This window comes from Ornithorhynchus anatinus, chromosome 4 (genome assembly GCF_004115215.2).
Source record: "Ornithorhynchus anatinus isolate Pmale09 chromosome 4, mOrnAna1.pri.v4, whole genome shotgun sequence".
Classification (NCBI taxonomy): Eukaryota; Metazoa; Chordata; class Mammalia; order Monotremata; family Ornithorhynchidae; genus Ornithorhynchus; species Ornithorhynchus anatinus.
Window position 1 is genome coordinate 24,064,796 of NC_041731.1, and position 16,307 is coordinate 24,081,102.

Here is a 16,307-nt window from a genome sequence, read left to right on the forward strand (position 1 = left end):
GTGTCCTTTTAACCCCTACAAAAAAACCTTTAAGAATTAACCCGAGGATTTACAGACCTGTTGCTCTCCGTCACCAGTCATTGACACTTGGTAGAGCGTAGTGCCTGCAAGGTGCTCAGTAAATGGTACTCCTCCCTGTCTCCACACTTGGTAAAGCCAATTACCTGCTAAGTGTTTGATGAATAGTGCTCCTCCCCCCCTTATGTAGTGGTAAAACCAAGACTTAACTTTTTCAGAAGAAGAAGTGGCTGACTGCACTGGGGGCTGCTGAGTTGTCTAGGATTAGGGCAAAGTGTACAAATTTTGAAATTATGTATTTATAAATTACAGTACAGTCCAGAGGAAGAGGAAGACATTAAAGTTGTTATGGGCAGCAAACGTGTCCACTAATTCGGTTGTATTGTACTCTCCCAAGCAGTTACTACAGTGCTTGACACGTAGCACTCAATAAATACAATTGATTGATTGAGTTGGAGTCTAGTAGTGCCAGCCAGGGAGAGGTCACTGGAGACCTTGATGAACCCAGCAGTCTTGGAAGCAAAGTGGGCCAAGTGCACGGTGTAAATCAAAATTCTTTTAATTTTCCAAACCATTTTCTTGACTCTTCTCCAATGTTTGCTCATTTCAGAAGTCCTCATCAGGGGAAACCCCACCAATTAAAAAGACTGGTTTTTTATGAGGGGCTGCTGAATTCACCCCTTGGTCTCGGTTTGGGCTTGAGAGAGGCGAATCTCCCTCTTAGTTGCCCCATTGCTGAGCCAGGCAGGCATATCCATTCAGCGACTGTGGGTCACTTTCCTGGGTCAATTTACCTGGCTGTTCTGGCTACAGCAGAGTGGGACTACTGCTTCACTAGCACTCCCGTCTTAGCTAGGCATGACCTAACTGGTTAGTCCTATCTCATCCTTTTCACGCTCCTAACTTTTCGTTCAGTGTCTCCGCAATGACCCTGGCCTCTGCCCTCTTTAAGAAATCCTTTTCCAAAACAGTATCACTACCGGATTACCATGTTACATGACAAACGCTGCCCTAGTTTCAGTAATAGTAAGATCATTATCCTAGCCTTGCTTCGTGTGTTTTGGGTGTTTAATCTGATTTATTAAAATATTTAAAACTTTGGGCGGGTCGGGGGAGGCATTGTGGAGTGTGTGTCTGATTTCCTAATTAGTGATTAGGGTTTTCTTGAGGTTTTACTGTTCTATTTCCCATGGACAAATCTCTTACTATCACTGCACCTCTTCTTCCACTGCCAAAGAAAGATGTTCTTCTGTTTCTCTCTTTCCCTGATTAGTTTTAATTTTCTCAGGGCCCTCCCTACCTTTCTTCTTCTTTTTTTTTTTTTAAACATACTGCAAGTACCAGCCAGTCCAGAGAATCAGTCAATCTGTGGTATTTATTGAGCATTTACTGTGAGCAGTGTTCTGTACTAAGCATTTAGGAGACTACAGTAGAACAGAGTTGGTAGACACAACGAGGTCTAAAGGGAAGTGAGAGAACCCAGCAGCAGCCATTGCCATGCAGAAATTTGAGGGACAGGACTCCTGTTGGCTTCCAGAGTGGTCACAGTATAACCTAATGCTCAGATCCTCGGCCCGCTAGCTCACAGGGTGGACCTCTTTGGAGGAAGGGAGAGCAGGAATTGTGGAAATTAAGGCTTTGGGTTTGTTCTGTCCCTGGAGTAAGGCCTACATCTTCTAGAAAGATGAAAATGTAAGCAATCGAAGTTTTAGCATTGAAGCGCAAACTCTTGGAGAGTCCTCCTTTGCCTTGTGAAGTGTCCCATTTTCCCTCCTCCTTTCCCTCCCTCTCTTTCCCCTTCCTCCTTCCCCCCCCCAGGCCAGGCCCAGTGGGCTGGCGAGCCAAGTGGCTCCTGGAAGTTTCTACACTCTGCCACATAATTCTGCTTTCCCTAAGCCAAGGCTCAGAGAGGGACGGAAGATGTAAAGGGCCTTCTGCTCTTCAAGCCTCCCCTCCCCCCACTCCCTCCACCCCAGCTTCCACGGTCCAGCTCTGAAAATGACTGTTCTGTGCAAGCTATAACCAGCCCCAAAGGTGGAATTGTTGGGGTTGAGCTGTGACAGAAGCATGTGTGGTGAATAAGGTATAGTGCCCTGGTGAGACTCCCAAGAGGTCTGAAAGAGCTAATGATCTTACCAAAGTGCCTAACCTCCTATCAGGGAGGAACTGTAAGCATTATGATATTCAGTTTTCCTTTGTGCTCCGCCCCCCCCATATAAAACTCAAACTGGACAGACTCTGGCTAGAGCATTTTGTGTTGAGTGGTCCTATCGTGACCTCAAGGCAGGTTCATTCACTCATTAATTCAGTCGTATTTATTGAGCACTGGCTTAATGCAAAGCACTGTACTTTGGGAGAGAATGCTTGGGAGAGTACAATATAACAAACAGGCACATTCACTGCCCACAACGAGCTTACAGTCTAGAGATCTTAGAGTAACAGGCCTTGTTAATATCTTTCCACCCCATCAATTCCCTCAATATTATCAATTTTGTTATTATTATTGTACTTGTTAAGCACTTTATATATGCCAAACACTGTTTGATACAGGTTAATCAGGTTGGATACTATCACTACCCCACATTTTACAGAGGAGGTAACTGAGGCCCAGAGAAGTGAAGTGACTTACCCAAAGTCACACAACAGATATGCGGCAGAGCGACATTAGAACCCAGGTCCTTCTGGCTCCCAGGCCCATGCTCTATCCACTAAGCCACGCTGCTTCTCTGATGACAGAAGCAGGGAAACCCTTAGGGAGGACCAGGTTTGAATTGAATTTTGATTTAATAAGAGAAACAGGTACCCTATTCAGCCCGTAACCTTAGCATTTGCCTCAAATCCTGTCTCATTCAACCCACATATTCAATCTGCCACCAAATCTTGTCAGTTCTATCTTCACAAAGTCTCTAAAATCCAAACTGCTACCATGCTGAGCCAAGGACCTATCATATCAGAAACTCCTTACCGTCGGCTTTAAAGCACTCAGTCAGCTCACCTCCTCCTACTGTACCTTGCTGATTTCCCACTACACCTCAACCCACACACATTGCTCTCTGTCTGCTTACTGTATCTCATTCTCCTCTGTCTTGTCTCTGATGGCTCGCCCACGTCCTCCCTCTGGCCTGGAACTCCCTCCATCTTCATATACGTCAGATTGTCCCTCTCCCCACCTTCAAATGACATCTACTCCTAGGTATCTCCCTCGATTTTGCTGTCTTTTCCCTTACTCCCTGTCCCTTCTGTATCACCTATACATTTGGATCCGAACCCTTTCAGCACTGGATATTCACTCCACCCTCAGAGCACTAATGAACATATCATGGTATAGTGGCTAGAGCCTGGACCTGGGAGTCGGAAGATCATGGACTTTAATCCTGACTCTGCCACTTGCCTGCTGTGTGACCTTAGGTAAGTCACTTCACTTCTCTGGGCCTCAGTTACCTCATCTATAAAATGGGGATTGAGACTGTGAGCCCCTTGTGGGTCAGGGACTGTATCCAACCCAATCTGCTTGTATCCACCCTAGTGCTTAGTAGAGTGCCTGGTGTAAATGTCTAACAAATATCATCATGATTATTATTATTATTTTATCCTTAATGCCTGTGTCCCCCACTAACCTCTAAAGCTCCTTGAGGGCAGGGAACATGTCTTACCAACTCTGTTGTACTGTGCTCTCCCAAGCGCTTAGTACATTGTTCTACCCACAATGAGCCCTCAATAAATGCCAGTGATTGATCAATATTCAGTGGGCATTCTGTGTATAAAATATGCCCTTAGGTTGCAAGAATTCTTTCCTAACAGTGAGTTAGGAAACTAATTAACATGTATCTACCCCAGCCCTTATAACAGTGTTTGATACATAATAAGTGCTTAACAAATATCATTAAAACAATAGTTGTCCTCTAGACTGTGAGCTCTTTGTGGGCAGGGAATGAGTCTGTTATATCGTTGTATTGTACTCTCCCAAACACTGAGTACAGTGCTCTAGACAGAAAGCTCTCAATAAATACATTTAACTGACTGTCTGACTAAGGTCCAGAGACAATGGTGATGGTGAAACAGAGTTTGTTAGAAGCTTCACTTAGACTTAATTCTATATCTGATTCCATTTTTGATACAGGGACAGCAACTTGGACCATTTTGACAGGGCAGTAGAGAAATTCATTAAAGGGATCACAACCTTAAGGAGTAAATAGAATCATCCTTTTGGAATTAGGTAACAAGTAGCTCCCAACAACAGATTTATTTTTTTTTTTTAACCTGACTTCCCTGTAATCCAGAGCGAATGCTAATACTTCCTTTCACTCTTTCCAGGGAACAGATTTTAAGAGTAAAGGAGGATGAGAATGTCCCTTTCCTTCTAGTTGGAAACAAATCTGACCTAGAAGACAAAAGACAAGTTTCCGTCGAAGAGGCAAAAAACCGAGCCGATCAGTGGAATGTTAATTACGTGGAGACATCTGCTAAGACCCGAGCCAATGTGGACAAGGTAAGAGCTGGCCACTCTCCGCTCCTCTTTCCTGAACGCACTCTCTGGGCCGGGCCAGCATGGTCTCATTGCAGCCGGGTCTTGGGTGGTCCCGACATTGATTCCCCCATCACGACTGTCCGGTACGAAGAGGATGGGGTTGGCCGATAGGCCCAGTACCTGTTTAGTTCAAACTCCATTCTCCATCCCCTCAGCAGTTGACTTCCCCTGCTCTTGCATAAGCCTAGTTCTAGGGCATCCCTTCTCTGAGAGAAGAAGCATGCCCTAGTGGAATGAGCCCGGGCATGGGAGTCAGAGGTCCTGGGTTTTAATCCCAGCTCTGCCACACTCCTGCTGTGTGACTGCAGGCAAGTCACTTCACTTCTCTGGACCTCAGTTCCATAATCTGCAGAATGGGGATTCGATACCTGTTCTCCTTCCTAATTAATCCGGGTGGGACTTGATTATCCTGTGTCTACCCCAGTGCTTAGTACAGTGTGTGACATATAATAAGCGCTTAAATGCCATTATTATTATTATTATATTATTCCTGTTGTTGTTATACTCCAGGCCTTGGTTTCCTCATCTATCTATGGAGATTGAATCCCCTGTCTCCCTCGTGCCTAGAATGTGAGCCCCATGTGGGACAGGGACTCTTGTCTGCCCTGATTGTCTTGTATCTCTCCCAGCGCTTACAACAGTGCTTTGACACATAGCAAGTCCTTAAACAAATGATGCTTTGTTACTATTCTTTCCCAATCACCCAGGACAGAGCTCTGAACACAGAGGGTGCTCAGTCGATACTGCTGAGTTTTTGACCGCGTCTTTGACTACCATTTTAAACAGGTTTCTCTAGCTGCTGGGTAAAAATTGTCTTCTGTCACTATATCCTTGGGCCTTTGATTCCTTCCGATTTAGCAGGGAGTTAAAGGGCTTATCTGCTTTAGTGCCTGCAGCGGTCTGGCCTACTGGTCGAAGAAGTCTTTCAGCTCAAAGCAGTTGATAAACTCCAACTCGAAATGTCCAGATTTTGAAGAAACCCCCAGAGGCAGACTTGCCTCCCTTTGGCAACTGTGGAAAACTTCTTGGTTTTCAGCTTATTTTTTTTCCCTTCTTAAAGCCCTTTCCCATTTCTCCTGGCTACTCTTGAAAATATAAATATGTATTATATATTTTATGCTATTTGTTTAGCACATATTATGTGTTGGGAACTGTTCTAAGAGCTTTGAAGGTAGCTACAAAGGTCTGGCACAGTCCCTGTCCTACATGGGGCTGACAGTCTAAGAAGGAAGGAGAAAAGAGGTTGAATCCCCATTTTGCAGTTGAGGAAACTGAGACCCAGAGAAGTGAAGTGCCTTGCCCAAGATTCCATAGCAGACTAGTGGTGGAGCCCGGATTAGAACCCCAGGTCCTTCTGACTCCCAGGCCCATACTCTATCCTCTAGGCCCCACTGCTTCTCTTATTTGTTTGAATAAGAAAGGAGAAAGGGAACTTGATGGGAAAGGCCCATAGTACAGTCGTATATTTTTTTTTGATGGTATTAAACGCTTACTCTGTGCCCACCACTGTACTAAGCGCTGGGATAGATGCAAGCTTATCAGGTTGGACACAGTCCATGTCCCACATGGAACTCACAGTCTTAACCACCAATATACAGAGGAGGGAACTGAGGCGCAGGGAAGTGAAATGACTTGCCCAGGGTCACATAGCAGAAAAGTGGCAGAGCTGGGATTGGAAGCCAGATCCTTCTGACTCCCAGGCCTGTGCTCTTCTGTAGAATCCCAGTGGCAGATCTATCCTGGGAAAACGTGTGGGTTGAGGGGGAGCCCTAACTGTGTGAACAGCATTCTCGAGGATTAGCTTTGCCTCAATCCAACAATGGTATTCATTGAGCGTTTACTGTATGCAGAGCACTGTACCAAGTTCTTGGGAGGGTACGGTACAACAGAGTGAGTAGACCTGATCTGTGCCCACAAAAAGTTTATAATCCAGTGGATCTCCCACACCAACTCTATCACATTGTCCTCTCCCGAGGCTTTAGTGTACTGTGCTCTGCACTCTGTAAGTGCTCAAGAAATATCATTGGTAGTTAAATAAGAACCAAAGCGTCATGTGGAAAAAGGATGAGCTCCGCCCAATTAAATCCAACTAGAGGTTGCAGGTACCCAGCCTGGAGGAACTGCTCCAAGCGTGCCCTGTTCCTTCAGAAAAGGGTCTGTGCTCCGAGAGACCACCTCACCAGCTGACCAGAAGAGCCCCTCCCCTCCAAAGCCCTCTCGTGCTAGTTGAATTGGGTGGAAGGTAGACATGCACTCTCCTTTTCCTTGGTTAGCCGTGGACTGATGGATGCCGGGTGGTTGCCTTCCCAGCTGGGTTTTGTGCCCTCCCCTCTCCCCACCCAAGGTGAGTAGCCATATATTCTCTGGGGAAGCCACCTGGACATTTACCTCACTCAAATAATCAGTGACCACTTGAAAAAAATAGCCTGGAACTTGGCCCATCTGAAGGGAAAAACAAATCTTTGCAGCCTTGAGCAGCGGATGGGGTTTGATTCAAAATAATGCCATCCCCAGCACTGAGGGCATGTAACAGCCCGTTTGTGTAGGCTGCATTCTTTTTGGGGTCTTTTTTCCCCAAACCTGTGACTTCTGCAGGCCAGTGGGAACGACACTTCCTCTCTCTGTAGCCCTGAGCAAGTCCCTTGGCCTGCATTGTACCTCGCTTTCCCCTTTCATAACCACCTGTTAGGGAGTTGGAGAAATAAGATGTCAGGAAGGAGCTCTGACCTCCTTGTAACATGGTCTCCAACTTCACAAACTCCAGTCATTGAGAGTCTGGAATTCCTGGAAATTAGGACAGAGAAAATTCACCCCAGACATGTAGTTTTTCCCCATTTCAGCAGTTTGGGGTCCGCTCTACAAATGTAAAATGCAGAAATACTCAACCTTCTCAATTTAGCTTTTACCGAGAAGGTTGCGGATTTAACGTATGCCCCTCCCAGCAGCTTGCATTTTATTTGATACTTAAAACGCAGATCAAAAGGATCCCAGTGGTTTCTAACTAGCCCTGATGTGCTAGAGGACTTCTGAATCTGTATTTTGGGATTAGAAATGATCTTCCTAGAATATGCATTTCAAATACCGTAGTTATGCAGGACTGCGGGCTCCACAAATAAGCGTCCATGCAGTTAAAGGGGAGCAGTCCAGGTGACCTGGGGAGAGAATCAACCAATGGCGGAGGCTGTGGGGTCTTCCAGGACGAGGGGTTCTCCCATCTCTACTCTCCCAGGTGACTAGTGTGGAGCTGATCCACTAGCCCACACTTCTTCTCTTAACTAACCCAAACCAACTGGTAGGCAGTTCACTTATCCCTAAACCATACATAGCTACTGGGCATAGATCCCTATAAAGACCAACTGAGACAGAGAGAGAGAGAGAGTTGCTGCAAGCGCACACACTGAACATGCTGACCGTTCTATCTCCCCTCCATTTTTTCCAGGTATTTTTTGATTTAATGAGAGAAATCAGGGCCAGAAAGATGGAAGACAGCAAAGAGAAGAACGGGAAGAAGAAGAGGAAAAGCTTAGCCAAGCGAATCAGAGAAAGATGTTGCATTTTATAATTAAAGCCGAAACTCCTTTCTTATCGTGACCGTACTAAAAGTATAATTTATAAGCATCGCCATTGAAGGCTCATGGAACTGAAGTTACTTTTAATATTTTGGAAATTGCTGTGTGTCACTAAAGCATGAATTGGAACTGCACTGAAAGTCAGATTCACTGAAAAAATCATTAGTGTCTTCAAGAAACAAAGATCAACCCATTTCATAATTGCCTTCATTTGTCAGGGGCCTCCTGAGTGTAATGTATTTCATGGGCAGTTTTCCTGAACTCTGTAAGATAGCTCCCCGAGGTCCGGGGAAGGAGGCCGGGGGTGGGTGGGATTCGCGGGCTTGGATGGAAGGAAGGAAGGTAGGTAGCCTCCAGCGGTTTCTTTATAAAGGAAAAATTTCATATCTTGAAAAGTCATCTCAGGCTTGTCTTCTACTGCCTTGAAAAACGATGAAGGTAAACAGGTCAACAAAAACAGGCGTGCGGCTCTTTGTCGCCAAGCCTCCCAAATGCAAGGAGAAAAGATGACCGGGTCTTTGCCCGCAGCTGCCTTGTGCCTCACGTGTGGGACTGCGTCACCCGGGGGCTAGTGTAAAGTGGTGCAAGCTTTTCTCATGGCGCTGGGTGGAGATGCCTTAATTTACCAATCAAAAGAGCAAGAAGCCGAGCTGGGCCGCCTCGCCTAGATCCACGGCGACCCGCTGTCTTTAGGTGGAGGGCCAATCTTGCTTAACGGCTGCCTGCCAGAGGCCCATGGGAACTTCAAACGTGTGCCATACTCTGGGCCTTGAAAAGAAAGATCCAGATCCCATCCGATTAAAGAAAAAAAAGGGGGGCGTGCACTTCAAGGAAAGAGCCAGCATGTGCCTGTGTCAGAAATGGCCGAGGCCTGCTCTAGGAGAATGTGTAACTGGGTTTCCTCTGACCTTGATCCTCCTGGGGCTCGAGCACTCCCCTTTCAGAGGTGGGTGGTTAGAGCCTCCTCGTCCGATGGGTATCTCCTTGGAGTTGGGCGGGGCGAGACGGTATTAAGTCCCCAAATGCTTTTTGCATTGGCATATGTTGGAGGAGTTTTCACGTGGACCATCTCTGATCTTTGTCCTCATAAAGGACCGTAGTAGGACTGTATCGGAGTACTCTCTGTTTTAGTGCGTGCTTGTCATGGAGAACCCTGTAACTTATTTCTTCCCCCAATTATAAACTCTTGGTTTCTAAACAACCCGTAGGGGATGCAGTCCTACAATACAGCCACTCCGTGACCCCCTTATGGGTACATATTAAGGTATTAACTGATGACATTTGGCATATAAGTTCAAAAGCCTTTAGAATCTCTCCAGGCAGTGCCACGAAACTTTCTTGTTTATGTTCTGACATTATCGCAGTAATACTAGCACAAAGATATACCAGCGCATTGTTTTTGTTATTTGGTTTTTTGTTGTTGTTGTTTGGGTTTTTTACACTTTTTGGAGGGGGATGAGAGAAAAGTACACTACATACGTAAACCTAGAACTGACCATTTACAGGTGTTTTGAGGCATTCAAGGTGATAAGTGTATGCTTAAAAGAAAATTTAGGGAATCAACTCTTGAGGAATTTCACACGACTTGTCGACTTAAATATTTATCATTGAAGGGTTTGTATGTACGCTCATTTAGTAGGTTATATTATGTGCAGAATTAAAGTTTCTGATGTACTAATGGCCACCTAGGTCGTATACCCAAACGTGTATTCATTTTCTGGTCTTCTTTAACAAGGGTTCCAACCACTAACATTGTGACTTTGCTTTGAAAACTGTATTCGGGGAGTTGAGGTGCTATGAAGCCATTCGACAAAACTACATCATATGTCGTAGGCTGATGCCATTTCCCAATTCTTTTACGTACTATTTGAGCCATTTAAAGACCAATAAACTTATTATTTTTTTTTTTAGTATTTTGTGTTATTTGATATTCAGAAAATTGCACATTTACCTGTACAACTTCTCATTCAGTCCATCGGACCCCCTCTGCCCCGGAATCAAATCCTCAAAACCTTTGGAGTATTTTCAGAATTATTTGGGGTCTAATTTTTGTAAAACCAATCTCTGGACAGATGCACTAATAATACTGTCTTTATAGATTGGAATATCGCTTTTGTGACATGGATAGCAGAATCAACCAGTGGTATTTATTGAGCACTTACTGTGAGCCCAGTACTGCCCTAAGTGCTTGGGAGAGGACAGTACAACAGAGTTGGTAGACACGTTCCCTGACCACAGTGAATTAATAGTCTACAGGGGAAGAATTTAGGAGAAGTGGCACCACTTTATGCAATTTCATAATTATTGGTGGGGACTGTTGATGTGATATTCCTAGCAAGAAACTTGACAGATTAGCCTTCAGGTTGGCTCTAGAATGGTTTTATTCCATTTAAAAAAAAAAACAAACCATCACAAGCAACAGTTTCATAGTTAATTCAAATGACTTAAAGATATTTTCACTTCCAGAGGTGGCAATCAACCATTGTCTTTGCTACATTTTTTTACAATAATAATTTTGGTATTAAGTGCTTGTATGCCAAGCACCGTTCTAAGCACTAGGGAAGATCCCAGGCTATCAGATTACACAAAGTCCCTATTCTGCATGGGGCTAAATTTGTGGGGAGTATGATTTAATCTCCACTTGACAGAGAAGTTACCCAAGGTCACACAGCGGACAAAGGGCAGAGCCAGGATTAGAACCCAGGTGCTCTGACCTCCAGGCCCATGCTCCTTTTCACTCTATGCAGTCAGGCTTTACCATGCTCTGTTTTTGACCTCCGAGATTAAGGGCGAATCCATTGTAGCTAATGGCTACATGGAATCAAACTCTAGATTCTGAACTGTCAGCTCACTGTGGGCAGGGAAAGTGGCTGCTTATTGTTGTATTGTCCTCTCCCAAGTGATCTCCAAATAATATAGCCCATGTGGGGCTCACAGTCTTCATCCCCAGTTTACAGATGAGGTAACTGAGACACAGAGAAGTTAAGTGACTTGTCCAAAGTCACACAGCTGACAAATGGCAGAGCCAGGGCTCTTTCCACGAATGCTGGCCCAACTGACACAGAACAAATCCTCCTTTAAATACCCTTCGAATTAGTCCCTCCTCAGAAACGTGAGCACACGGGATTCTGGAGGTGAGTAAGGATGTGAAGAGTTAGAGAAGCAGTGTGGCTCAGTGGAAGGAGCATGGGCTTGGGAATCAGGTCATGGGTTCAAATCCTCGGTCATCCACTTAGCTGTGTGACTTTGGGCAAGTCACTTAACTTCTCAGTACCTCAGCTACTTCATCTGTAAAATGGGGATTAAGACTGAGCCCCATGTGGGACAACCTGCTCACCTTGTATCCTCTCCAGCACTTAGAGCAGTGCTTTGCACATAGTAAGCACTTAAATGCCATTATTATTATTATTATTGAGAGTTGGGATTGTCTCAGGCTCAGTCAGTGAATCCACTCTGACCCCTGGGGGCATCCATAGTTGGAAGGGGAAGTCATTGCTCCTGAGCCAATACCTATCTTCCGTTTCCAGGCTTCCTGCTTGCCTGAATTTTGGTAAATAACAATTACCCGTTATGATGGGCTAGGCAGGCCAGACCATAAATGACCTGTGGGCTGAGGTCCCTGGGTGAAGGGTGGGTGGCCGGGGGAAGCTGTGTTCAGAAGCTGTCGAGCAAGTTTCTAGAATCAGCACGACAGGCCTCTCAGACCAGTATGAATGGAAAGGTCACCTGCGTACCTGCCTCCCAAAGGGGTCATCCGTCTGGTGACATCAGACCAGGGTGGAGCCCAGCCATCAGGGACCGAAAGTTGAGGAGGAAGACCCAGGAGAAGACAAGGTGCCAAGACACTTTCTCTGCCTCAGGACCAGAGCATGAGCTGAATAATTAGTAATTACAGTATGTTTTTTTAAGCGCTGTGGATAGAAGCAAACCGGGTTGGACTCAGTCCCTGTTCCACGAGGAGCTCACAGTCTTGATCCCCCTTTTACAGGTAAGGTAACTGAGGCACAGAGAAGTGAAGTGACTTGCCCAAGGTCACACAGCAGACGAGTAACGGAGCCGGGATTAGAAGCCACGACCTTCCGACTCCCAGGCCCGCCGCTCACTGTGCCGTGCCACTTGAACCAAGGGTCAAACCATGTAGAGAAGGCCGAAAGTAGGGAGGAAACCAATGGAGTGGGTAAAAGTGGAAATTGGGAGCTCTGGTTAAGATCAGGAAAAAGTATGGGATAAGGACAACGCATCTTGTGCTAGAGCTGGGAAGTAGCATGCCCTAGTGGAAAGAGCCCGGGCCTGGGAGTCAGAGGAACTGGATTCTAACCCCGGCTCCACCAGTTGTCTGCTGTGAGACCTTGGCCAAGTCAGTGAACTTCCCTGTGCCCCAGTTTCTTTATCTGTAAAATGGGGATTCAATACCTGTTCTCCCTTCCCCTTACACGGCGAGCTCAATATGGGATGGGGACCGATTAACATATCTATCCCAGCACATAAACGGTGTTGACACAGTGAAAGCTTAACGAATACCATAATAAATAAAGTTTAAAAAATTAGATTTGGCTGACCCTAAGCACTGATGCTATTTTCTATCTACTTTAGCTCATATGATTCTAACAGTTAAGCTTTTAGAGTGGAACACTCAATACCTTTCTGAAACCAAGAAAATATTCTTCATCTCTTGCTAACTTGGAGATGTTGATTGGGTGGGTGTGCACTACATCGGATTGAGACCAGGCCACCTTGGGAAGGGGTAGGGAGTTTGGAAACCCCTCCAACACCCAGCTCCCAGCCCCCACATGGAGCGGGACGGGGGAACGGAAGTCTGAGAGATTCCCGTGCCTTGGGGGTCTTTACCATGAAGACTCAGGCTGGTGGTCTGCAATTTCCACTATTCAATAGTATTTATTGAGCATATATATATATATACATATATATATACATAAGTGCTGTGGGGCGGGGAGGTGGGGAAGAGCAAAGGGAGGGAGTCAGCGTGAGGTGGAAGGGAGGGGTGCTGAGGAAAAGGGGGCTTAGTCTGGGAAAGCCTCTTGGAGGAAGTGAGCCGTCAGTGGGTCTTTGAAGGGAGGAAGAGGCAGTGGTGGATTTAGGAAGGGAGGGCGTTCCAGGCCAGAGTAGGATCGGTGGAGAGATGGAGGCACAGTGAGGAGGTTAGCACCAGAGGGGCGGAGTGCGGGCTGGGATGGAGAAGGAGAGAAAGGAGGTGATGTAAGAAGGGGCAAGGAGATGGAGAGCTTTGAAGCCCGTAGTGAGTTTTTATTTGATACGGAGGTTGATGGGCAACCACTGGAGATTTTTGAGGGGGGCGGGGGGTGACATGTCCAGAGCGTTTCACATGTCCAGAGGTAATCCAGGCAGCAGAGTGAAGTATAGACTGAAGTGGGGAGAGACAGGAGTTTGGAAGGTCAGAAAGGAGGCTGATGTAATAATCCAGTCGGGAGAGGATGAGTGATTGTGCGAATGTGGTAGCAGTTTGGATGGAGAGGAAAGGGTGGATCTTGGCGATGTTGTGAAGGTGAGACTGGCAGGTTTTGGTGACGGATTGGATGTGTGGGGTGAAGGAGAGAAGCGGAGTCAAGGATGACACCAAGGTATGGGCCTGTGAGACAGGAAGGATGGTCGTGCCATCCACAGTGACGGGAAAGTCCAGGAGAGGACAGGGTTCACGGGGGAAGATAAGGAGCTCAGTCTTGGGCATGTTGAGTTTGAGGTGGTGGGAGGACATCCAAGTAGAGAGATCCTGAAGGCAGGAGGAGATGCGAGCCTGGAGGGAGGGAGAGAGCTCATGGGTAACCGATAACCTTCTTCTCACCAAGTCTCACAGCCTCTGCTCTGTCTTAATAATAATGAGAAGCAGCGTGGCTCGGTGGAAAGAGCACGGGCTTTGGAGTCAGAGGTCATGGGTTCGAATCCAGGCTCTGCCACTTGTCAGCTGTGTGACTGTGGACAAGTCACTTAACTTCTCTGTGCCTCAGTTACCTCATCTGTAAAATGGGGATTAAGCCTGTGAACCCCATGAGGGACAACCTGATTTCCCTGTGTCTACCCCAGCACTTAGAACAGTGCTCTGCACATAGTAAGCGCTTAACAAATACCAACATTATTATTAATGATGGCATTTGTTAAGTGCTTACTATATGCCAAGCAGTGTTCTAAGCACTGACCTCCTAGACCTCTCAGCTACCTTGGACACTGTGGTTCAGCCCCTTCTCTTTGAAATTTTATCCAAACCTGGCTACGTGGACACTGTCTTCTCTTGGTTCTCCTCCTGTCTCTCGGGCTGCTCCTTCTCAAGTCCCTTTGGCAAGATCGTCCTCTGCCTCCCACCCTCAGACAGTGTTGGGGGGGGGGGGTCCCTCAAGGGTCAGTTCTGGATCCCCTTCTCATTTCCATCTATGCCCACGCCTTTGGAGAACTCATTCACTCTTATGGCTTCAACTACCATCTCTGTGCTGATGATTCCCAAATCTGTATTTCCACCCCTGACCTCTCTCCTCTGCCATCAGCCAGTCAATCAATTGTATTTATTGAGCAGTTACTGTGTGCAGAGCACGGTACCGAGCACTTGGGAGAGAGCAGTGTAACAGACACATTCCCTGCCCACAATGAGCTTACAGTCCAGAGGCGGAGACAGACATTAATATAAATTATAGATATAATAATAATGGTATTTAAGTGTTTACTATATGTCAAACACTGTTCTAAGCACTGGGGTAGATAGAAGGTAATCAAGTTGGTTGTCCCATGTGGGGCTCACAGTCCTGATCCCCACTTTTCAGATGAGGCAACTGAGGCCCAGTGAAGTGACTTGCCCAAGGTCACACAGCCAAGTGGCGGAGTGGGGATTAGAACCCACGTCCTCTGACTCCTAAGCCCGTGCTCTTTCCACTAAGCCATGCTACTGCTCTTACATATACAGAGACATATACAGTCACGAGACATATACAAGTATGTATATGTCTCACATTTCCTCTGGCCTTCAGGACATCTTTAATTGCCCCACCAGGACCTCAAACTAAACATGTCCAAAACAGAACTCCTCATCTTCCCCCGACAAAAACCCTGCCCTCCCTGTTTCTTTCCCGTCATTTTAGACAACGTCATTATCCTCCCTATTTCACCAGCTCAGAGCCTTGTCATGGTCCTCCACTCACCTCTCTCCATTCAGACCACATATCCAGTGTCGCCAGATCCTGTCGGTTCTACCTTCACGACATGGCTCAAATCCGCCCTGTGTTCTCCATCCAGACGGCTGCTGATCCAAGCACTTAACCTATCCCTCCTTTATTAGTGCATCAGCCTCCTTGCTGACCTCCCTGCCTCCGATCTCTCCCCATTCCAGGCCATACTTCATCTGCTGCCCGGGTCACTTTTCTACAAAACCATTCAGTCCGTGTTTCCCCACTCCTCAAGAACCTCCAGTGGTTGCCCATCCACTTCCACATCAAACAGAAACTCTCTACCGTCAACTTCAAAGCCCTCAATCAGCTCACCCCCTCCAGACTTACCTCACTGATCAACCACAGCCTAGCCCGCACGCCTTGCTCCTGTAGCAGCCAGCTCGCTCACTGAGCCCCAATTTCGTCTATCTCACCGCCGACGCCTTTCCCATATCCACCCTCCGGCCATGAACTCCCTCCCCCTCCGTTGATGTCAGACCGCCACTCTCCCCACGGCTCCCTCTCCCTTCTACTTCTTCTGTGTCCTTGGATCGTCTGCGCACCTCTGGGCATTTGATATTTGCCCCACCCTCAGGCCCACCGCACTTAGGTTCACATCTTGAAATGTTGTGCTCTGCACATAGTAAGCGGTCAATAAATATGACTGACTGAATGAATATATTATAAATGATTTATTTACATTAATGTTTATCTCCCCTGTACACTATAATTCATTGTGGGCAGAGAACATGTAGTGCTTAGTGTAGTGGTCTGCACACAGTAAGTGTTCAATATGCACACGGTAAGGGCTCAATAAATACAACTGAATGAAATACCACAGACTGATTACTGATTGATTTGAGAGGGGTCAAAATTAAAATCCACAAAATCCTGAAGGATCCAGACTGGCTATGCTCAGAATTTTCTTTCAAAACCTCCTTCCGCAGCAGGACCAGGGAAGGCTTTCCCCCTCAACCCCCTTATGTTGTCTGTGAAGTGCTTACTATGTGCCAGTCACAGCAC

The 16,307-nt window shown here is 46.4% G+C and overlaps 1 protein-coding gene across 1 annotated transcript in view; it reads left to right on the top strand.

Moving 5' to 3' along the window:
* Positions 1-10,025, top strand: part of RALA (RAS like proto-oncogene A) — a 30,606-nt gene extending 20,581 nt beyond the window's left edge. Inside the window, exons 4-5 of the mRNA XM_029063495.2 lie at positions 4,333-4,507; positions 7,986-10,025. Coding sequence (XP_028919328.1) covers positions 4,333-4,507; positions 7,986-8,108 — 298 coding nt within the window. The 3' untranslated portion in view covers positions 8,109-10,025. The remainder of the gene's footprint in view (positions 1-4,332; positions 4,508-7,985) is intronic.
* Positions 10,026-16,307: the final 6,282 nt, after the last annotated feature.